The sequence below is a fragment of the Phaseolus vulgaris genome, chromosome 1 (assembly GCF_051622355.1).
Source record: "Phaseolus vulgaris cultivar YP4 chromosome 1, ASM5162235v1, whole genome shotgun sequence".
Taxonomy (NCBI): domain Eukaryota; kingdom Viridiplantae; phylum Streptophyta; class Magnoliopsida; order Fabales; family Fabaceae; genus Phaseolus; species Phaseolus vulgaris.
In genome coordinates, this window is record NC_143498.1 from 55,268,469 (window position 1) to 55,293,724 (window position 25,256).

The following is a 25,256-nucleotide window of genomic DNA, read 5'->3' on the forward strand; positions in this document are numbered from 1 at the left end:
AAATGAATTGAATATTACTGGCAAACGATAAATTTTGGTGAAATTATCTTTATCTCTTTAAATTGTTAAAGTTTGATTATGGTTATAATTTTTGCTGTTGCTTTTTTTTATGTTTTTTTCTCTGTACGAGGTTTTTAGTTAGTGCAGTTTCATGACTGTTACTTCTGTTGTTGCGTGTAAATTGTGCGGGAACAATGTTCCATTTTAAATTATCCTCTTGTAAGTGTCAACAAAATCCAAAAATAAATAATAATGTATGATTGTATTCATGTGGTGCTGCTCTCATTGTCATAGAAGGTGGAGTTCCTTTTGCCATTTCAAAGATTTGGTAGTATAGAGAACAACTACAAGTATTAAGAATTTAGCAAAACAATTTTAGGGTGGTAATCAACTACAAACATGAGTTTTTATGTTATGTGTGATTTTGTGTCTTTAAAATTACAAGTAATTTAGTTTTTTTTATGAATATTAAGATAATGAGACTGAAGAGGTGGAGGATGCAACTTTTTCCAATTGTTGGAGGAGATAGATGGTTAAATGAATGTAAGAATAGTGAGCCAAAGGAGAAAGATCCTTAACATTTAAAGTTTACTTAGGCTACATTACTTGTTTTTCTTTTTTAGTTATGAATACTTTTTACATTCTCACTCTTGCTAAAATTAGGTGGAGGTATATAATAAATATGTATATGGTGTAACTAATTATTTTGTATTGTAAGGTGTAAATGTGTTTATTTGTATTGCATGGTATGGATGTGATTATTCTATATCATGGGTGTGATTAATGTGTCCATTATGTAATTTCAAGGTTAATAGAAGAGTAATTATTTTAACTTTATTATGTAATGTAAGTGTCTTTTAATTGGATTTCATTCAAGTTGGTTTAGCGCCCATGAGATTAGAAGGCACAATTTTGTTGGAATCGTTAACTGTGACAAGTTTTATAACATGTTGCATTTTTAGTTGGTTCCAACCCTTCTTAATTGGGCTTCATCTTTCCTTAACTTTTATGGTTAGAACTTCCTTTTATTTGTTTATTTGCCATATATTTACTCTTTTGAAGTGAGAGAATATTAATGATTTTTTGTTTTCTCTGACGTGAGGGTAGATTGGTGGGGGCATAAGTTGCTTGTTAGTCTCTTTATTGTAATAATTTGATCAATGCTAATAAACTACATGTCAGATATTGAATGGTGACAAAGGATGTTTCTTAACATCCATTTTTTGCTACTACACTCATGATTTTGCAAGTTAACACCGAACCTATCCTTAGTCAGTGAAAAATGTTTTACCTTGAATAACATCTCAACAAAGCAATTACAAACAATTTCTTTTTGTTATTAGAGTAGGAATGATTTGTTTTGTAAGTAACTATTAGCCAAAATCATGAAAAAATGCCTCTAAATAAAAAAATTAATCAGATATAATCCCTTGTCTAGCCTCTTTTGAATCCTTATATACCTCTCTAATGAAATTATTTTGCATATTTTATGTCCATATCTCCATCACATACAACCTTATATCTTCCAAAATTGTAATAAAGAATGAGATTGTTGAATATCTTGCTCATATTGTTAACCAATATGTGATGTTTAAGATTATATGTAAACGTAGATTTAGACCAAATTTAATGTATCGATACACACAAAATTATAAGTTACCACAACAAATTATGTGTGCTTGAACACAGAATACAATTAGACACATGTGAGTTTAAATGTTTGGGAGCATCTATATTAATGGCCTTGATTTGTAGCATCTACATCTTCTAAGCCTACGCACATGATGTTGTTTCTTTCCACAACAAATATTTAAAAAAAAAAAATCTCTAGGAATTTCTTCCTAAAATTAGTATAGAGAGTATAGACACTAAATAAAAGCTCTTTTATTGCTCGCAATAAATCCTGCAACAAATTAATAATATCAAACAAATAACATTAAGTACAACATACTAAACTGATTATGCATATAAATGATATACCTTTTGTTGTCCAAAGATAAATGTGTATGAAGCACATTTGGTGGCTCCACCATCGTCTTTAACTAACAATTCAAATAAGCAACTTAGAGAAGCGTTGTTCTTACCCTCTAAAACAGCATATGCAATATTAGAGTCCCTCCCCACTCTAGGAAGAATTCATCCTCTGCGTTCCCCCTTCAAAAGACAACCATCCAAATCAATGATAAGTTTGCATGTATAAAAAATATCCAAATGCTTTTCTGTATCACTGCATAGTATAATTGAGTACAAATCCAATTAAGAATAAATAAAAATAATAGATATTAAAATAATAAATTAAAAATTAGGGTGATGATAATTTAACATTCTTTTCTACTTTTATATTTTAGTTTATTTTAAATTTAAATTTATTTTTAATAGGAGATATAAAATGGAAGTTAGTGAAAAAAACGAGTATCGAATAATAATTTGCATATAAATTTGCATCGGATATAAAAAATGTTTAATAAGAATGCGAAAAATGATTATCACTGCATAGTATAATTGTACTAAAATTGTATGTTCCTCATCACGCATCTACAATAAATTATGTTGGATATGTATATAAAAAATACTAATAATAGAGATGAAAGAACTGCGAACAAGAATTATTTTAGTAGTAGTAAATAAAAATTAATATTAATATAATAAATGTGAAAATTATGATCGTTACAATATTAAAAGTTATCACTTTCCAGTTATGTGTATACACACACATATATAAATATAAACAACTAATTCTAACACATTTAAATTTAAAGGGTAGGCAGATTTAAATCTTAAAAGTATTAATAATAACTTGAAATAAAATATTTTTAAAACTATATATTTAAAATTAATCAAAAAAATTATCACTTCACCTTTCATACAGGAAACTTTAATTTCTATCTTTCTTTTCACATATCTTTCATACTTACAAAAAAAATCTTACACAAAATATCTTAGTAGAATTTGCAACCATAATACTTTAATATGCTATTATTGAAAAAAATGTACGTTCATACAGGAAACTTGAATTTCTTATTTCCATTTATTTGTATTTTATTAATAATAACTACATTTACTATTATTTTTTTAATGTATGATTTCATATTAAATAATTATAACATTCTTTTTAATTGGGCTAAAACATAATACATGGTAATTCGCTCCTTCATATACCTCCCCCACCAATGGACGAATTAAATGCAATTCACCCAAAGTTTTTATCATCTAAAATTTCAAGAATCAAGATTACGATGTCTTGATTTCGTTATGCACAAACTAAACCAACAGTCCTGCAAACACAAACATCCAAACTCATTGCTGGGAGATACAAAAAAGGCATCAATTAAACAAAAAATAAATAAATGGTATTATGAAGTGAAAGAGAGGAGGGTAGGGCTAGGAGGCTGAATAAAAAGGTCATTCTGCTTCAGAAGCCGCGACAATTAAATATTGAATCTCTGCTCAAATCCTGGCTGGTGTCACACTATGACTTGGCCCTGAAAATGAAGATAATAATAAAAATCAATTTGATCCAAGCTTACACAAAAGAGATAGTAATGGTTCAAAGTACAATAACAGTTAAAATAAGAATCTAGCTACCTAAAGAATGTCATTCATTATACCCTAGTATATAATTTTACTTGACAAAGCGAGATACGGAGGGATGAAGTACAAATAAGAGAGATAATCGTCTTAGGAAAGGGACGAAAAATGTAAAAACAATAAAGACATCAATACAAGAGAGTTGATCAGACAGCTCTGTTTGAATGAAAAAATGTATCACTAATTTTATTATCTATTTCTTTGAATCAGATTACACCAACTAACCTTTCTATGTAGGAGTCATCCTCTGTATTAACAACTATGGCATCACCAGGTACAATGTGAGGCGGTACCTGGAGGTAGTTGATCAGACAAAACAAACATTTAGTATTACAAGCATTGAATAATGATTTAATTCCATTCTTCTACCATTTTCATGATAGGTAATTCAAAAGGAAGAATTTTTAGCACAATTAAGTATACTCGTTAGTTACATAATGATCTGATGGCAATTCATCTTTAATTATAATATAAATTGAATTTAGGAAATTTTAGTAAAATAGATAAAAAAAATTAAATGCATTTTTCATCCCTGCAAATATACTAGATTTTGCTTTTAATCCCTGAAATTATTTTTTATTTATAATCAATGTTGAAACTTGTTATGGGTCTAGATATTATTTCTACATTCAAGGCTATGAATGTTGCCTCCAGGGAGAATAAAGAGAAGAGGATTCTGAATAATACTTTTTCTTATCTTTTCATAGCTTCATTACACTGCAGTATATAATGGAAAGATAACAGAAAAAAATAAAGGAATCATAAAAACAACTTCAATAACAAATCCACCAAAGGATTGACAACTCATCACTCAGGATCTATGCTAGATTAAGGTACCATCCGTGCACACGGTCATCGCATCCTGAATGTCTTCTGGTGCTACGCTTTGGCCTTGTGCCTCCCATCAATCATAGGCTTGGTTGTAATTGGCTACAGTTAATACAATCTCTCAGGCCTTGGAAAAGCACCTTTTGCTCTAGATGGTAAGCAGTATTCAAAGAAATCCAATCTTTCCAAGAGGCGTCAGAAGGAAGTCCCATCTATTGGACAAAAACCATGTGACGGGAAGGAGTAGAACTGGTGTCCCATTTATTATCTAGAATGGATAAAGGCTGACATGTAAGCGGTCCAGAACCATGATGTGGTTTAAGTAATGAGCAACAAAATACACGGTGAGTTTGGCAAAGTCAAGCAGGGTCAACCTAATAATATCCTTTCCCTAGCTTTTGATAGCGAGAACCAGACACAAACAACTGACAATAGGGGCATAGCTTAACATAGACCCAAACCCACAACTTATACTAAACATGGAGGAAATGTGATTCTATAAAGGTCTTCCTCGATTATTGGGCTTTAATAAGCTTGCAATAGAGGGGAGCATGTAATTCTTCACAAAGACCAACAAATCTACAGCCTTAAAAGAGGATAATCCCACCAAATTATGAGAAATAGTAGGAGGGGGTTTGCCTTATATTGCCTGGCAAGAGGTCAAGCCCATGGCAAAACGAGATGTGGTGTTTTAACCCCATTGCACAAGGCTAAGTACTTAGTCCATAAAGAGGGCTAAGATGAACACAAACACAAAGATTAATGTGATTGAGAACTTCAGTTCAGTTTGACCATCATTCAAGGTGACAAGTAGTGCTCATTCCAACCTTAGTACCAGATTTTGAAAAGCTACTAGCAAATGAGGCTTCTAGGAAAACCATGAAGCTTACACACCATATCAAAAAAGAGTTGAGCAAGTTTGATGACGATAAAAGTGTGTAGGTAGAAGGCCAAATTGAACATCTTTGGTGAATCAGTCAACCATGACAAAAACCAATAGCTGAATCTACTATTGGTTTCGAAAGCAACAGTTGGTATTAGAGTCAAGGTCATGAGTTCAACTTTCGACGGGGTAATTGTTGAGGGGAGCCAATTGTCTCGTGGTGGAGACCAAGTAGGCCAAGTCACAATCAAATCACGATGCATGGACGACTATGCTCTTAAGTAGAAAGAGTTGCACCATGACTATAAGCTATAACTTTTGGACTAATGTTAAGCACTCAATCTAACAAGATATTTGGTTGGCTTACAAACTCAACATTGAATAACATATTGTGAACAATTTGCATCATCCAAGACCAAAAATAAATTATTAGCGAGACAACTAAGTTTTGGTGATGCACATATGGCCACCAAGAGGAGAAATTTAATTCAGCCAAAAGAAGTGACAATTTGTGGGCAACCAGATACAACTTTCGTGGTGATAAAGTGGAGTTTGCAAAAGTAGGTGGAGGAAAAAGTAATTTGGGACACGATTGCTTGCTAAAAAGAGCAAGGGATGATTGCATTACATTAGCACAACACCATGTTGAAACCTCACATTATTCTCTACATAGAACATGGAAGCAAAATTGGTAAGGCGAGAGGACTAGGGCACGAGTTGTGACAAGCTTAAGGTCCTTGAAGGCAGTTTGAGCAACATCACTCCAAAATTGTTGAAAAGCATGACCATGAAGTGAACAATTTCAAAATTGTTTTAATATGGTGTTTATTCTTACACTCCACCACCCCATTTTGTCAAGGGGTATATTCACATGATGTCTAATGAAGAATACCATGGACATGAAAGTTTGAAAAGCATGACAGATATTCACGAGTATTATCACTACGAAAGTATGAATAGAAACACCAAATTAATTTTTAAATTCATTACAAAAAAGATTGAAATATGCAACATAACTTGAAACGATTTTTCATAATACTGAAATCCTAAAGTAGACCTAACACTACTCAATCTTCAAATATTGAAGTGAACTAAAGGAAAAGGAGACAAAGTATCATTGTTACAAAACAATTGGGTTTGTGCCTAAACCCTAACAAATGTGTCATGAGCGCAAAAGATATGCTTCAAGGAAGGATGAATAGTCAACTTAAGAACACTACGAACTTGGGCATCAACTTTCAACCATCGAGGATGATCTTTTTCATCAACGGAGGCCATTGTCTTGGTAAGGTGATCAATATAATTGTGTCATCTAACTTGTCAATGGAGAGTGAGACATTGACATAGCTATTAAAGATATAGGATTTAGACCTACCACCAATGAAGCCATGGGAACGTGGAGGAGAGAGAAAAATAGTTGCAGGAGAGAGGGTAAACCTTCCCAAAAAAGAGAGGGGAAGCGTAAAATGATGCCCAACAAAAGTGGTTGGGGTGAGATTTGAGAAGGGCATGTCAGGGGGAGTCCAACGTCAGTGAGATCTGTCGAAATGGTGGTCGGACATGTCACCATGCGTACCTACCTATGATGGATGGAGACACAAGCGTGTTTGCTTCCAAGCATGTGTGATGGCCCATGGCCACTACAAGGTGGTCAACAACACAATGGTTGCTTGGCCAGAACGACTTTGATGGTGTAGTTGTCGATTGAAAAGTTGACAACAATGAGTGGATGGATACCAAAGGTAAAAAGGAAACACAATTTTCTAAAACTTTTTGACATCAATAGACACTATGTGCACCGGGAGGCAAGGATTCATACAAAACTCATTTCTCAATTTTTTTACTCAATTAAAAGGACATCAAATTGAACTCAAGTACAAGAATTAACAAAAGAAATTTCATAAAAAATGCACAAGTTGATAGTCAAAAAATTATTCTAAAAAAGTATTGCTTGTAACTACTACATTAAATAAAAATTATATTTTCACGAACAAAAGCACATGGTGATTAAATTTTTATTAATTATTTACACCATTAAATAAGTGTCATACATAAAATAAATAATAATTGACTTACTTCAATTGTAAGGCCGTTGTCCAGTACTACCTTTTTATTCCTTAAATTAAGAAGAAGAAATTAGTACAAGACTTTTAAACTTATAGGCCCAAGAATGCAGATTACAAAGAAGCTTTGATGTTCCATCATTGATATGTATAATAATTCATACTAGCAGTATGCAAATAATGACTGATATAGAATCAGAATAAAAAGAATTCAGAAACAAATAAAAAAAATTATCAGCACACTCACACAAATTGGGAACTAAACACTGCAAGAAATATTAATAGTGTATGACAGTGAATGTATAGTTATACTTATTGTCATTCAGATGGAGCAGGAAAGCAAAATTACTTAATAAGCTAAAAACAATTATTGACACAAATGGAAGATCTCACACAACTGAAGCTCTATAATAGTGGGAAACTTATTCTTGTTTTGGAAAGCAGCTAATTTCCTTCAAATTAACCTTTACAGGGAACTTCTCGTCCTTAAACTTGCTTTTGGTTTGGGATAGGGGATTACGTTCTTAAATTTCTTTAGTCTTCTTACCATGGATGCTTCAAGGAAGTTACCATTCTCAGCAATCATAGAGATTTTGCCTTTCTTTGATTTTACAAAACTATAAGGCTTAGAGAACATCTTATAACAATTTCCAATTTTCAACCCTCATCATAATACTTTCCTTCTCTTGTTCCCTTTTATAGGCCTTTCCCTTCACTTATTACAATTCATTTTCTGGCAAAAGAAATTTGCAGTTCGGAATTGAACTACAGTAAAATCTAAGAGTTAAAATAGGTAAAACTGATAGGGACTAGGGTATTATGGGTATCTAAAATGTAGATAGCACAAACAAGAGATGTGAGTAGGAGATAGTTAGAAATTCTAAAAATAATCTAGCTAGTGGTGTTTTAGGGCACACAAACAGTGTCTCAAAAACAATGTTGAAGATTAGAAATTTAAACAACAAATTTAGGTCAGAAGGAAAAAGTGATCAAGAAGGAAGTGTGGACATGAAGACAAACAAATTGAAGAAAATTTGGCAGACAAATTGGACAAAATTGCAAATACAACATAAATAAGATTCTTTAAGCACAACAATGAATAATGACACATACCTTGGAGTGGCTGCAATGACTTCCTTGACAATGCATGATACACGTTTGGGAACTGAAGCGGATAAAGGTTTGTCATCATAAAATTGTACCTTAACTTTCATTTCATCTGCCAACCAAGCAACAAAGTGATAGTTAACAGAGAGACAGCTAGACTACAAGAGTAGATAACAAACTTGTCCATAAATACAGAGCCACTAATAGGCTTTTAACAGGAGTATATAGCAGAAGAACAAAAGGAAAGGGGCATTGACTCAGGCTAAGAAGCGTAAGGTGTTGGAACTACCTGGAAATGGAGGCCTAAGAGAGAAACTGCACGAGAAAATGAGTCAGGTAGAGGAGAGAGTGGGGGGAAAATAGGAAGGACGGGAGGCATGAGAGGAGTGAAGAAGGGGGATTCTGCAACTGATTGAGAAGAGTAGACTTAAAGGAGGGGGGATGGAATGGTAGTGGATATTCTAGAATTACTGTAAGTTGGGTAGCTTTTTTGATGAATTGGGGAACTTTTGTTGTATGTAGGTGATTATCTATATATTTTTCATATAATTACAGCAGAGAACAAGGGGTGAAATAAGAATAAAACTAATGCTAGATATCAAGCATGTGATTGAAGTACCAAAACAAACTTTAAATGTCATCCACCATGATAGCATGGGGATTTCAAAAGCCATAACGGAGATACTTAATTGTTACAAAGCTATAGAAAGATCTCACTGAACACTAACATCAACAAGTGACTATCTAAGACTCTGAGTTAATGAGGAAGTCAACAATTGGTAGGTAGCACAAGTTTTGGGGAAACACTTTGGTGATAGTCATCAATCACATTCATTATATAGCAATTGAACAATGGATTCAATTAGAAAAACTAAACAAAAAAGTGCAATTGCCAATAAATCATAAAAGTGACAAATCAGAAAATAATTATTGGCACATTTGTAGGTTATTGAAACAAGGATGCTATCTTAATATCCTTTAAAGTATACGAGCACTAAGCATACTTGACAAGTTATAAATGTTCCATATTAATTGATAGAAAAAGAGCAGTGATCAAGGGTTGGGGAGTGTTATCTGTTATCCACCTCGTAGATATAAACAATCCTTGTTGAACAAATCCTTGGAAACTTCCATTTGATCCAATGTGTCAGGACTAACCACAATTAGAAAAGAGAAGCAACATTAATAATTATGCTCACCAAAAATTTCTAGCCCTTAACAACTTAGAATGATATAGTAACAACAAATTAGGATGAAAGATGTAAGAACTCACTCCATTAAAACTACAGTTCCATCACGATCCATGCACATAAACATGAAAGTCTTTACCTGAACGTAGACCCCTGAAACAAGCGATTTGTAAGAACAAGAAAGGATTACAAGTCAATTATCACAAGGCTTGGAGTACCCTAGCAAAGCACTGAATTGAATAGGCAGATATTGTTTGACATCTTTCCATGTAAATTAAAAGAAGAATGGAAAATGAACACAACCTTCAAATAGATTTCTACATCTGGGAACAAACACAGACCGCTAGACCTCAACAAAATCTAGATTTATTTTGATTATGTGCAGCTTTATCTTTCATTTGGTTTCCTTATTACTGATGCTAGAGAGTTGAAAGAAAAAAATTAAATCTATTTTTGAATGTATTTACAAATGTGATTACAGTCTAAATTTATAAACTATTTACAACCTAATTAAGGAAAGAAATAATAGATAATTAAAACAAGAAATAATAGGTAATTAAACTATATAAATCAAATCAAATCACCAAAAAATATCAAATTTGTCCAAATAAATTGAAAATGAAATCTGCACTAATTATGCAACACTCCCCCTCAAGCTGGTGAATGAATATCTATCATTCCAAGTAAGATATTTGAACTATTTAGTGGGAAGTCCCTTAGTGAACAGATATGCCAATTGGAGTTTTGAAGGAATGTACTTGGTGGCTATAAGACCATGGGAAAACCGCATCGCCACCGCCTTCTGCCATGGCGCTGCCATAACCGAAAAGTGATAACAATGATCTGTCCTAATAAATAGAAAAAACGAAATCTGCACTAATTATGGAATAACTATCTCCTAATTACACAACAGATCTCATATCAACTAGAGATATGGTTAAATTATAGTATATAAGTGGCTACACCTTACCTCACAAGTTGATCTTGTAGGGTTAAGTTAGGCCAAAATTATCTTTCTAAGATGGTATCATTGTTGATCCTAACAAAAGTTGTTGGACATATTAGATCGTTATCAGATCACCCATAAATATCTATTACCACACTCGAGATGCCAAGTCCTTGGGGTGGGTGGGTGTTGGAGATTCTACATCAACAAGAGATATGATCAAATTATAATTTATAAATGGGTGCAAACCTTACCATACAAACTAGTTTTGAAGGGCTGGTTTAGCCTAAATTCACTTTCTAAAACATGTAATTACCATGATTGGAATAATTTCAGTCTATCTAATTCTAATGCTCTCTCTAGTTTGTGGAAAGTGAAATATACAAAGCATTTTTCTCCAAGCAAGAGAAAGAGTTGTGAAACAGAAGAGGTAGGGAAAAATAAAGAAAAAACACTTTTGTTATATTGATTTACCAAATCTCAAACAAAGAATAAAAGAGTATCATCCTCCAAAAGACTTCAATCCAACAAAAAATTCCCCCTCTTACAACCAACTTCCGCTCCAAATTTCCCCACAAATTACCTTCTTCTCTTCTACCTCTCCATCTATTAAAGCTAATTACCCACTTCTAACAATTTAGAGTGCCCAACAACCCCACTAACAATAATATTCTAAGTACTCTATGCGAACCTATCAATGTCATCTCCTAAATGTTCAACATTGTCCTCAAGGAAAGGATTGGAGATTGCCAAATGCATGCAAGTGTTGTTCTTCATTAAATTGCTTTGCAACATAAATATTAGACAACCTTGGACATAACAAAAAGTTACTAACAATGGTATCAGACATAACAACTAATAATGGTATTAGCACTAACAACTAAATCAACAATCTTTGCACAATGATTATATTACTCAGAAATTTGCATTTGACATTTTACATATACAAGTACATACTTTCAATATCGTCATTGGTACCCATTCTTTGTGTTACCTTGTTTCCCTGGCCAATGTCACGAAGCTCCACCTATCATCAACAAACTAGTTTTGGTTAGGAATGTAGTTGAGAGAGTCCACAAGTTACAAAATACAATTATATCTGATAACAAGAGCATTAATAAGTAAGGCATTTGGGAAACCAAGCAAAACAATATCTCCTTTAATTGTGGTATTTCCTTAGTAAAAATTGACAGACAGATGATATCATCAAATATATAACAAGGGCTTCGTTTTTTATGTAACCATCTAACAAGTTCCGAAACAAAACCAAATAAGAAATAGTAGTAAGGATACAAAATTCACACCCCAAATGTACACCCTCTAAAGAAAACATTACTTGATAAAATCTATTACTAGGTACATGACAGTGCTTTAGCACACTATTAGTTGTTGTAGGAAGCTCAGTATGTTTGTCGCAAATTGGTGGAGAAATGGTTGCATTATCAGTTGAAACATCTGCCTGCCAAGGTCTCTTCAATTTCTATAAATTGTAAAAATCAAATTATGGAGAAAAAACAGAATATTTAGATTCTCAAATCAACTTTGTTTTTACTCCTTGATCTCTCTTTTTCACTTTCTTTTATTTTCTCATCTTGCAACAAAATCAAATATAATAATATTTGGGATTCTGTATAACGTCTAAGGTAAGGTCATTATATTATTTATCAATTGATAGTAGATCCAAGTGAGCTTGCTTCCAAAGAAAACTGTTATCCCATTACCACTTTGTTGGTTTTTCAAAACTATCCAAGTGAGTTTGTACACAATGAACAACTTCATGCACACATATGCATCTTTAACAGATGACTTCAAGCCAGTAAATTTACACAAATAAATCAATGGAAGGCTTTTTTTAGTTTGACATTCAAATAGAATTTAGGTACGAAAAATGAAAAAAGAAACAAGAAGACAAGAAGAGGGACAAGGGAAGAACATAATATAGAGGATAGAGAGAAGAGGAAAGAACCAGAGGTAAAAGAAATTTTGCACCGCACTTAACTATCATTTTAATCTATCTACATTCAGTCTAGATTCAATTGTCTGGAATACAACAGTCTACCTTATTGACAGGCAGCTATCAAATAACACTATGAACTAAAGTAGCTGACAAACTAAAATAGTCTTATTTGCATTTACATATCGAACATACAAGTTTTCATTATCGATAACAATAACTTGTTAGAGTCCAGAAATTTTAACTCAAAAAGCAAGTTATTTAACTATGATTAAATAAGCAAATTGTCACAGTCTATACACAACTTGTTTTCTATTCACCACCTTTCTAATAAGTGAAGAAAAATAAGACAGTTGTCAGAATTATTGATGAAAATTTTCCTCTACCAAGGATGATGTGCAGTATAAAATCAAGGCATACTATATTTTGTTCACCAAGGAGTTGGTTTTGTGTGTCGAGAAAAATCTTAAAGAGAGTGCAGAAAATGAGTAAAAAACAGCTTTCCTGGACACAATGACCAAAAGACTTCCCATCGGTTACCTTTAGAAATTAATACAATAGTAATTCCTTCAAAAGACAATTTAAATGACAGCATTCACTACACTAATACTCTTTTCCTAATTTAAGGCATATTCAACATAGTACACTATTCCATTCCAAGGACTAATTTGAACAATTTTCACCATAAGTCCTTCCAGGAGAGAAAATAAGAATAAATTAAGTTCCCCATATGCTAAAATTAGCTCATGTACAAGTTTAAAATAAAAACTATAAGAAGCTTGAAAGAGCTTCTACAAATTAGCTTCTGCATTTAGCTTATGTAAAAGTTAATCCAAAAGTAAATAAAGATAAGCATGTTCATTAATAAAATTATGGAACAAGTGTGCATTTAGGGAGGGTCAGTATGACATAAGAAAAAGAGGAAATCTTAGGATAAACCTTGATTGTGGCTTTTCCCCTTCCTTCATGAGAGTGATCTACTTTAAGAACCTGATGAGGTTTGCATCACGAAAGAAAGTGTGGGATAAAAAGATTAACTGGAGACTATTTGAAAATAAATTGATTGAGTAGTATAAGTACCTCGTAAATGCGCCCTGGAAGCAAGCATGTCCAACACAATAAGAATGCAAAATGAATCTGTTAGAAAGCATACATGTCGAATTGAAACCTCAGTAAAATTCAATAACCCAATTGCAAAGGAACCTTGTTTTCCAATTATATTTCCAACTCTAATCTGCACCGCAAGAGACAGTGAAGAGCATCTATAAAAAATTCGACCAAAAGCCCAATAAAATTATCAAAGTTAAAAAGTGCATACATCAGAACCAGATACTTTGATTCCCCGGTGTTGAGAAGAAGACCACGGAGATGCGAACAAGTTGGTTGCGGTGGAGGAAGCACGACACGGCGACGATAGTGAGATAAAACTCAATGGTGTCGGAAAATAAGAAGAATATAAATAGGATGAGAGTCTGATAAGAGATTTGGTGTCGGAATTGGAAAGCCTCAGCCACATAGTCTGCATTTTCTAACTGTTGTTGGGTCAATTTTGATTTCAGAACAACTTGAAGCTCTTTGGGTTACCTAAAAGCTACATACACCTGGATTCACGAATACATTTAACCAAAACATTTATACATGTTAAACCCTATGCTTTTCAAATGAATAGCTAATATTTTTTTTCTTTTAATTATTATTTTTTTTTCATTTCTTTTCCTACAATCTCTATCAGGTTCGGGGTTCGGATATCAAGACCACTTGTAAAAAGAAAACCACCTGCTATCCACTGATTATGTGATAATTTGCAAAACTTTCAGTCCATAAACAAGTTAAAGTTTATTCATGATGAGTACAACACAAAGAACAAAATCAGCTTTGGGGTAAAGGTAAAAAACAAAATAAACCATATTCAGTCACAGAATAAAAGCAGTCATCCAAACATAAGTGAGAAGACCATACGATTTTAAAAGCATTTATCCACGTAACTGGAATATGCTTATGAAGGCTTCCGTGAATTGAATTAGGGCTTGGCTGCAAATGAGATGCGGCAAATCTGTTTGTGTTTGGATCAGACTCCGACCTCATAAAAATAGGGTGAGGCTCTACGAATCGTTAAGTTGTTTCTGCTTCTCAAAAACCAACCAAAAAAGCACCCCATTCCATTTGAAATTTCCAAATCCGATTTAAGATTGAACGCTGATCTTTCATAAATCTTTTAAAAGAAAACTTGTAGGGATTAAGAATTGGTAAAGTTAGAACGGATTGGATTCTTAAGGGTGACCAACAAAGGGTTTTTCTGGAGAGATTTTGGCAGATTTTGGCACATTATAGCTGGCAGTTTCTTCCTGCAACCCTACATTTTTCTCCCTGCACCCCCACAAAGTTGTGCAAAGACTAAATTGTCCCTATTTTTTTAAAAAACTCTAAAATGCACTTGTATTTATTTATTTTTATTCTAGATTGAAATCTAGAAAAATTTCGAATTGACACTTCCGATAAAATCCGTAATTCAAAATATACATTTCACATTCAAAAATTCATCATTTAAAAAAAACATTCCAGACCATTAATCCATAACAGAAATATCCATTCCAGATTCAAAAATGCATAATTAAAAAAAAAAGTCTTCTGGATCCACCAATCCGTAACAGAATTAGGCTTCCGGAATACCCCTCATCTAGAAAAAAAAAATGATTCAAATCCAGATTGATAAATCCGTAGCACACTCTCAGATCCTGATTTTCGGTAACCAGGGTGCCCTTTTTCAAATAAAAGGTCAAGTTCAGTTTTGGAATTTAGAAAATTGTGGGGTGCAGGAGAAAAACGTAGGGGTGCAAGAAGAAGAAGCCTTATAAGCTTTGTAAAAATCCAAACAATTTGGTTTCTACCATGGCCGTATAAAATATTCTGGACTGTTTCTTCCTGCACCTCCATATCTTCTTCTGCCACTTCCATACACAACATGAAAATACATTTTTCTCTTTGTTGTCTCACCCCCAAAGATTAGTTTCTGGACTATGTAATTCGGAAACTTATTTAAAAAAAGAATTCTGGATTACATAATCCATAAGCTAAATAAGACTTCCAGATTATGTAATCTAGAGAGTAATCATGTATCTGAAAAAAGACTACCGGATTATGTAATCCGGAAGCTAATTACAAATTTAAAAAATGACTTCTGAATTACGTAATCCGAAATATTATAGAAGGACATTTTTGGAAATTCAAAAATTTATGAAGGTGAGAGAAGAAGGTATGGAGAAGCAGGAAGAAACAGTCAAATTTATGATAATAACAATGTTTCGATTATAAGTTTTTTTCTTAAAACACCTCCACATTCCCTTTTATTACCCTTTTTTCTTTCATTTCCCTTTTATCCCTCAGCCAACCTTCACTGCTCTCCTTCTCACACCCCACTTTTACTCAGTACACCTCTCAGCTTACCTTCACTTACTTCCATTTAGGATTCTAAATTCATTTTTAATTAAATTCATTTTGAAACTAAAAAGAAACCACAATAAAATCACTCACGATAAACTCACTCACGATAAAATCATCCGCGTTAAACTCATCCACGATAAATTCAATCATGATAAACTCACTCACGATAAACTCACCCACCATAAAATGACCCACGATAAATCAACCACGATAAACTCACCAACGATAAACTAACGCACAATAAAATCACTCACCATAAACTCACTCGCGATAAACTCACCCATGATAAATCACCCACAATAAACTCACTCACGATAAAATTAATTTAATACGAATTAATTCATGATAAATCACCCATGTTATTTTAATACGAATTTTAAAAGAAATACAAAAATTATAAATTTATAAAATAATTTATTTATTTAAAACTATTATTTTTATTTTTAAAAAGTAAGAATTTAAAATTCTTAATATTATTTTCTTTCTCAAATTTATGGCTTTTATCTTTTTATTCTCTCTTCGACCTAGGTTTAACGGCTTAACTTCGATTGATACGTAGTTAACTTAACATCGTTTTTTAATAATTTTTATTTTCATGTTATATCATGATTATGTTTTAGTCATCATTGTCAATGTTATTTTTTTCTCAATGCAAGTCAATATTATTTATCAATTGACTTTGGTGAGAGTATTATTTTATTAACATCATTGATATTCTTTTATAGATGTCAAATACATCATTGTCAAGTTTTTTGAGTCAACGTTGATAAAAAATATTTTGGAATTATTTATCTACAATGTAAGTTATAGTTATTTATTGATTGGTGTTTCAAGTGAAATGAATTCAAGTACTCGATTTATGTGATAACAAATCATGCAACAATTAGAATCACAACCAGAGTCAAAAATCTTAATTTTCTCTTAAAAAACTTTATTCACAAAACAACTACATGATTATAAACATAGGCTGGTAAATATTCATTTAATTCATACAAGTAAAAAAACATAATATTGAACAAAATTCGACAGCTAACAAAATCAAGTTTGAAAGCTTAGAAATAATTTTTTTATTTCTTCTAAACGTGTTGATTTTTTCTTTTTCAATTTAGGCTTGGTTTGTTATTTCTTTTATTTATACTTGGATTGGTTTGTAAACTCTTACTCTCTGCACTGGATTAATTCGATCTCTCAGTTCTTGATCTTGGTCTCCTCTTACAGATGGGTGTGTACCTGAAAGGTGCTTCAATGTCAAAGTCAACATTGATATTAGTTAGTTATCAGATAAATTCACTCTACTTACCTCTTGAATTGATCCACGTAAAATAAGATACGTGGATTTAAGATTCTTTCTTTGAACTTCCCTCTTATACAAGGCAAAAATACAAATTATGGAACAACTCATTGTAGATTTCATTTCTAGGATGAGTTTGGCTTTACCGATGACAATATTGGTGGTCGTTTAACATTGGGAAAGCCATATGTACTATAAATTAACTCAATTTATAAATACAAATCATAAATTTAACCATGGATGTAAAAAAGAGAGAATTGTGGTTAAACTCGATATTTTTCGTGTATATTATATAGGAATATTACTCCAAATGTTAACTTACCAACTGCGGTGAATTTATATTCAGTAGCAAAAGGAGTTATAAAATTTACTGGGTAGTTTTAATTATTTTGTTTCAATTTTATGTCGATTTGCTTGACAAGATTTCTACATTAGAATAACGTACAACATCCTTCGATGGAGGTCATCTCTTAAATGGATGGGGCGATAGTCTTTATCCCGCATAAATTTTTTGTTGAAATTTTATGTAGGAATCTCGACTGAATTTGAGACAAAACGCGATAAATTTCAGGTCAAACAGATGGATATTCATAAAAAAAAACAAATCAAACAGTTTCACACACAAACAAACATTCCTTTCAGCCTGAGAGTGATTGATAAATCTTGTGGGACGAATTTGAGGCTCAAATCTCAACCAAAACTCAATACACACAATAACGAATGCCTGGTAAGAATTTCAGACCAAAACACCCAAGGATATAAGGCGTAATAAGTCTCAGATCGAGAGTGAACAAAATTGGTTTTCTGACGTCCTTGCTTTTCTTTTCTAAATCTCCTTTTGTGATTTGTTTGTGGACGTGCCAACTTAGTTAGGTGCAAAAAAAAACACAAAAGTACATGTGTGATTTTTTTTGGAATTTTTCAACTCAATATGGACCAGAATAAAATTGCAGAAAGTAGGACGAATTTTCACAAATTTTGAAAGAGAATAGCCTTGGTTTTGCACATAATTTTTGAAAATTTTTCTCGAAATATTTTTTTTGTCAAAATTCCATGTAGGAATCTCGACTGAATTTGGGACAAAATGTGACAAATTTCAGGTTAAACGAATGAGTACTCATCTAGGAAAAAATCAAACAGTTTCATACATAAACAAACCTTCCTTTCAGCCCTGACAATGATGAGTTAAAATTTATTGCAAATCTTGTGGGACGAATATGAGGCAAAAAACATATGAAAGTACTTGTGTGAATTTTTTCAGATTTTTCAACTCAATATGCACCCATAATAAAGTTGCTGAAAGTATGGCGAAATTTCACACCAAATTTTTTCAGATTTTTCAACTCAATATGGACCCGTTTGACCTCAAATTTATCGCGTTTTATCCCATATTCAATGGAGATTCTTATGTGATATTTCAAGAAAAAGCTATTTCCGGAGAAATTTTCATAAATTTTGTGCAAACCAAAGCTATCCTCTACCAAAACTTGTAAAATGTAGCCCTACTTTCTGAAATTTTATTATGGGTCCGTATTGCATTGAAAAAATTCACACAAGTACTTTCATATATTGATTGAGGAGGCACGTCCATAAACAAATCAGAAAAAGAAGATACGGCAAAGAAAAGTCAGGACGATTTGTTTTCAGAAAACTAGTTTTGTTCTCTCTCAGTATGGGACTTCCTACGCCTTACTCCTTGGGTATTTTGGTCTGAAATTTTTACCACACGTTTGTCACTGTGTCTACTGAGTTTTGGCAAAGATTTGAGCCCCAGATTCGTCTCACAAGATTGACAATAAATTTTTTATTCATCAGTGCCAGAGCTGAAAGGAAGGTTCGTTTGTGTGTGAAACTTTTTTATTTTTTTCGTGGGTGAAAACTCATCCGTTTGACCTGAAATTTGTCGCGTTTTATCCAAAATTCAAAGCAGATTCTTACATGGAATTTCAGGAAAAAAATATTTTGGGATAATTTTTCATAAATTTTGTACAAACCAAGGTTATCTTCTACCAAAACTTGTGAAATTTCGCCCTACAAATTCTGAAATTTTATTATGGATCCGTATTGCGCTGAAAAAATTCACACAAGTACTTTCATATGTTGTTTTCAATCGAATAAGGAGGAACTTCCAAAAACAAATCAGAAAAAGAAGATACGACGAAGAAAAGCCAGGACGTTTTGTTTTCGGAAAACCAATTTTGTTCACTCTTGGTTTGGGACTTACTACGCCTTACTCCTTGGGTATTTACCACACGTTGGTCACTATGTCTACTGATTTTTGGATTAGAATTGAGCCCCAAATTCTCCCCACAAGATTGGTAATAAATTTTGTATTCATCATTGTTAGGGCTGAAAGGAAGGTTCGTTTATGTGTGAAACTGTTTGATTTTTTTTTAGGGTGAATACTTATCCAATTCACCTGAAATTTGTCATGTTTTGTCCCAAATTTAGTGGACATTCTTATGTGGAATTTTAGGAAAAAGCTATTTCGGGAGAACTTTTCATAAATTTTATGCAAACCAAGGTTATCCTCTACCAAACATGTGAAATTTCACCCTACTTTCTAAAATTTTATTCTGGGTCCGTATTGCGCTGAAAAAATTCACACAATTATTTTCATATGTTGTTTGCACCGGGGTAAGGAGGAACGACCATAAATCAGAAAAAGAAGATACGACGAAGAAAAGCCAAGACGTTTTGTTTTCGGAAAACCAATTTTGCCCACTCTCTGTCTGAGACTTCCTACGCCTTACTCTTTGGGTATTTTGGAATGAAATTTTTACCAGACGTTTGTCACTGTGTCTACTGAGTTTTGGCTTAGAATTGACCCCCAGATTCGTCCCACAAGATTGACAATAAATTTTTTATTCATCAGTGCCAGGGCTGAAAGGAAGGTTTTTTTGTGTGTGAAACTGTTTGATTTTTATCGAGGGTCAATACACATCTGTTTGACCTGAAATTTGTCGCGTTTTGTCCAAATTCAATGGATATTCTTACGTGGAATTTCAGGAAATAACTATATTGGGAGATTTTTTCATAAATTTTGTGCAAACCAAGGTTATCCTCTACCAAAACTTGTGAAATTTCGCCCTACTTTTTGAAATTTTATTCTGGGTTTGTATTGCGCAGAAAAAATTCACACAAGTACTTTCATATGTTGTTTACACCCAGGTAAGGAGGCAAAACCAAAAACAACTTAGAAAAAAAAGATACGGCAAAAGAAAAGCCAGGATGTTTTGTTTTTGGAAAACCAGTTTTGTTCACTCTCGGTCTTGGACTTCCTACGCCTTACTCCTTGGGTATTTTGGTCTGAAATTTTTACCAAACGTTTGTCATTGTGTCTACTGAGTTTTGGCTTAGAATTGAGCCCCAGATTCGTCACACAAGATTGACAATAAATATTTTATTCATCAGTGACAGGGCTGAAAGGAAGGTTCGTTAGTGTGTGAAACTGTTTTATTTTTTTCGAGGGTGAATACACATCTGTTGGACCTGAAATTTGTCGCGTTTTTTCCCAATTTCAGTGGAGATTCTTATGCGTAATTTCACGAAAAAGCTATTTCGGGAGAATTTTTCATAAATTTGTGCAAACCTAGGTTATCCTCTACCAAAACATGTGACATTTCACCCTACTTTCTGAAATTTATTCTGGGTCCGTATTGTGCTGAAAAAGTACTTTCATATATTGTTTGAGGAGGCACGTCCATAAACAAATAAGAAAAAGAAGATACGGCGAAGAAAAACGAGGACGTTTTGTTTTTGGAAAAGCAATTTTGTTCACTCTCGGTCTGGGACTTACTACGCCTTATTCCTTGGGTATTTTGGTATGAAATTTTTACCACACGTTTGTCACTGTGTCTACTGAATTTTGGCTTAAATTTGAGTCCTAGATTCGTCCCACAAGATTGGAAATAAATTTTTCATTCATCAGTGCTAGAGCTGAAAGGAAGGTTCGTTTGTGTGTGAAACTGTTTTTATTTTTTCATGGATGAATACTCATCCCTTTGACCTGAAATTTGTCGCGTTTTGTCCCAAATTCAGTGGACATTCTTGGGTGGAATTTCAGGAAAAAACTATTCCAGGAGAATTTTTCAGAAATTTTGTGCAAACCAAGGTTATCTCTACCGAAACTTGTGAAATTCTGGCCTAATTTATGCAATTTCATTTTGGGTCTGTATTGGCTGAAAAAAATTCACACAGGCACTTTCGTATGTTGTTTGCATCCAAGCAAGGAGTCACGTCCATAAAAGAATCACAAAAAGAAGATACAGGGAAGAAAAGTCAGGACATTTTGTTTTTGGAAAACCGGTTTTGTTCACTCTCGGTCTGGGACTTACTACGCCTTACTCCTTGGGTATTTTGATTTGAAATTTTTATCAGACATTCGTCACTGTGTCTATTGAGTTTTGACTGAGGTTTGAGCCCCAGATTCTTCCCAAAAGATTGGCAATCAATTTTTTATTTGTCACTGCCAGGGCGGAAAAGATGGTTCGTTTTTGTGTGAAACTGTTTGATTTTTTTCGTGGTTGAATACTCGTCCGTTTGACCTGAAATTTGTCGCGTTTAGTCCCAAATTCAGTGGAGATTCTTGGGTGGAATTTCAGGAAAAAACTATTCCGGGAGAATTTTTCAAAAATTTGGTGCAGACCATGGCTATCCTCTACCGAAACTTGTGAAATTCCGGCCTAATTTTTGCAATTTCATTCTGGGTTCGTATTGCGCTGAAAAAAAATCACACCTGCACTTTCGTATGGTGTTTGCACCCAGGAAAGGAGGCACGTCCATAAACGAATCACAAAAAGAAGATACGGGGAAGAAAAGGCAGGACGTTTTGTTTTCAGAAAACCGGTTTTGTTCACTATCGGTGTGGGACTTACTACGCCTTACTCCTTGGGTATTTTGGTCTGAAATTTTTAGCAGACATTCGTCACTGTATCTATTGAGTTTTGGATGAGGTTTGAGCCCCAGATTTGTCCCACAAGATTGACAATAAATTTTTGATTCGTCACTACCAGGGTTGAAAGGAAGGTTTGTTTGTGTGTGAAACTGTTTGATTTTTTTCGTGGGTGAATACTCATTCGTTTGACCTGAAATTTGTCGCGTTTTGTCCCAAATTCAGTGGAGATGGTTGGGTGGAATTTCCGGAAAAAACTATTCTGGGAGAACTTTTCAGATATTTTGTGCAAACCAAAACTTGTGAAATTCCGGCCTAATTTCTGCAATTTCATCCTGGGTCCGTATTGCGCAGAAAAAAATTCACACAAGCACTTTTGTATGTTGTTTGCACCCAGGCAAGGAGGCACGTCCATAAACGAATCACAAAAAGAAGATACAGGGAAGAAAAGCTTGGACGTTTTGTTTTCGGAAAATCGGTTTTGTTCACTCTCGGTCTGGGACTTACTACGCCTTACTCCTTGGGTATTTTGGTCTGAAATTTGTACCAGACATTCTTCACTATGTCTATTGAGTTTTGGATGAGGTTTGAGCCCCAGATTCGTCCCACAAGATTAGCAATAAATTTTTTATTCGTCACTGACTAGGCTGAAAGGAAGGTTATTTTGTGTGTGAGACTGTTTGATTTTTTTTGGTGGGTGAATACTCCTCCGTTTGACCTGAAATTTGTCGCATTTTGTCCCAAATTTAGTGGATATTCTTTGGTGGAAATTCTAGAAAAAACTATTTCGGGAGAATTTTTCATAAATTTTGTGCAAAACAAAGCTATACCCTACCGAAACTTGTGAAACTTCGGCCTAATGTCTGTAATTTCATTATGGGTCCGTATTGCGCTGAAAAAAATTCACACAAGCACTTTCGTATGTTGTTTGCACCCAGGCAAGGAGGCACGTCCATAAATGAATCACAAAAAGAAATACGGGGAAGAAAAGCCACGACGTTTTGTTTTCGGAAAACCAGTTTTTTTCACTCTCGGTCTGGGACTTACTACGCCTTACTCCTTGGGTATTTTGGTCTGAAATTTTTATCAGATATTCGTCACTGTGTCTATTGAGTTTTGGCTGAGGTTTGAGCCCCAGATTTGTCCCACAAGATTGGCAATAAATTTTTTATTCGTCACTGCTAGGGTTGAAAGGAAGGTTCGTTTTTTTGTGAAAGTGTTTTATTTTTTTAGTGGATGAATACTCATCCGTTTGACCTGAAATTTGTCGCGTTATGTCCAAAATTCAGTGCAGATTCTTGGGTGGAATTTCAAGAAAAAACTATTACGGTTGAATTTTTCAGAAATTTTGTGCAAAGCAAGGTTATCCTCTACCGAAACTTGTGAAATTCCGGCCTAATTTCAGCAATTTCATTCTGGGTCCGTATTACGCTGAAAAATTTTTACACAAGCACTTCGTATGTTGTTTGCACCCAGGCAAGGAGGCACGTCCATAAACGAATCACAAAAAGAAAAAACGGGGAAGAAAATTTGTTTTCGCAAAACCGGTTTTGTTCACTCTTGGTCTTGGAGTTACTACACCTTACTCCTTGAGTATTTTGGTATGAAATTTTTACCAGACATTTGTCATTGCCAGGGCTGAAAGGAAGGTTCGTTTGTGTGTGAAACTGTTTGATTTTTTTCGTGGGTGAATACTCATCCGTTTGACCTGAAATTTGATGCGTTTTGTCCCAAATTCAGTGGAGATTCTTGGGTGGAGTTTCAGGAAAAAATTATTCCGGGAGAATTTTTCAGAAATTTTGTGCAAACCAAGGCAATCATCTACCAAAACTTGTGAAATTTCGGCCTGATTTCTGCAATTTCATTCTGGGTCCGTATTGCGCTGCAAAAATTTCACACAAGCACTCTCGTATGTTGTTTGCACCCAGGCAGGGAGCCCTGTCCATCAACGAATCACAAAAAGAAGATACGGGGAAGAAAAGCCATGACGTTTTGTTTTCGGAAAACCATTTTTTTTCACTCTCGGTATGGGACTTACTACGCCTTACTCCTTGGGTATTTTGGTCTGAAATTTTTATCAGATATTCGTCACTGTGTCTATTGAGTTTTGGGTGATGTTTGAGCCCCAGATTCGTCCCACAAGATTAGCAATAAATTTTTTATTCGTCACTGCCAGGGATGAAAGGATGTTCGTTTGTGTGTGAGACTGTTTGATTTTTTTCGTGGATGAATACTCATCCGTTTGACCTGAAATTTGTTGCGTTTTGTCCCAAATTCAGTGGAGATTCTTGGGTGGAATTTCAAGAAAAAACTATTCCGGGAGAATTTATCAGAAATTTTGTGCAAACCAAGACTACCTGCAACTTACTACATGCTACCTGAAACTTGATACATGCAACCTGCGACCTGCAACCTGCTAGCTGGAACCTGCTAGCTGGAACCTGCTACCTGCTACGTGCAACTTGTTACCTGTAACCTGTCACCTGCTACCTACCACCTACAACCTGCAACATGCTACCTGCTACCTACTACATGCAACTTCGCACTTGCCACCTGCAACCTGCTAACTCCTACCTGCAACCTGCAACCTAGTACTTGCTATCTGCAACCTGCTACATGCAACCTTTGACCTGCTACCTGCAACTTGTCACCTGCCACCTGCCACCTGTCACCTGCTACCTGCAACTTCCTACCTGCTACCTGCAACTTACTACCTGCTACCTGCAACCTGCTACCTGCAACCTGCTACCTGCAACCTGCTACCTGCAACCTGCTACCTGCAACCTGCTACCTGCAACCTGCCACCTGCTACCATCCACCTACAACTTGCAACCTGCCACCTGCTACCTTCAACATGCTACCTACAACGGGTTACCTACAACGTGCTACCTGCAACCTGCCACCTGCAACCTGCTACCTGCTACCTGCAACCTGCAACTTATTACTTGCTAGCTGGAACCTGCTACCTACAACTTTCTACCTGTTAACTGCAACTTTCTACATGCGACCTGCAACCTGCTAGCTTGAACCTGCTACCTGCTAGCTTAAACCTGCTACCTGCTACCTGCAAC

At 34.2% G+C, this 25,256-nt stretch overlaps 1 protein-coding gene across 12 annotated transcripts; it reads right to left on the minus strand.

Moving 5' to 3' along the window:
- Positions 1-3,083: 3,083 nt before the first annotated feature.
- On the minus strand, positions 3,084-14,857 carry LOC137815321 (elongation factor P (EF-P) family protein). 12 transcript variants are annotated; one of them, XM_068618466.2, is made up of 12 exons: positions 14,519-14,857; positions 13,878-14,160; positions 13,763-13,793; positions 13,640-13,653; positions 13,499-13,549; positions 11,563-11,632; positions 9,743-9,812; positions 9,555-9,622; positions 8,476-8,581; positions 7,376-7,415; positions 3,814-3,881; positions 3,084-3,482 (listed from the first exon to the last, which is right to left on the minus strand). In XM_068618466.2, exons 2-12 carry the CDS (start codon positions 14,082-14,084, stop codon positions 3,470-3,472), a joined length of 738 nt encoding a protein of 245 aa, XP_068474567.1. In that variant the 5' UTR covers positions 14,085-14,160; positions 14,519-14,857; the 3' UTR covers positions 3,084-3,469. The 12 variants fall into 12 exon arrangements, 11 of the variants coding, with proteins under 11 accessions (XP_068474567.1, XP_090151642.1, XP_068474564.1 ...); XM_090295516.1 differs by lacking the exon at positions 13,763-13,793 and having other exon boundaries at positions 13,640-13,696; positions 13,878-14,091; XM_068618463.2 differs by lacking the exon at positions 13,763-13,793 and having other exon boundaries at positions 13,640-13,696.
- Between the last annotated feature and the right edge of the window lie 10,399 nt (positions 14,858-25,256).

Bases quoted from the DNA above. Each gene is read 5' to 3' on its own strand.
- LOC137815321 (XM_090295516.1), bottom strand. From the start codon at position 14,084: ATGCAGACTATGTGGCTGAGGCTTTCCAATTCCGACACCAAATCTCTT. The intron at 13,697-13,877 runs GTATGCACTTTT...GCTTTCTAACAG, and splicing joins TCAAAGTATCTGGTTCTGAT to ATTCATTTTGCATTCTTATT. The intron at 7,416-8,475 runs GTATGTGTCATT...TCTTAATTTAAG, and splicing joins GTCATTGCAGCCACTCCAAG to GAATAAAAAGGTAGTACTGG.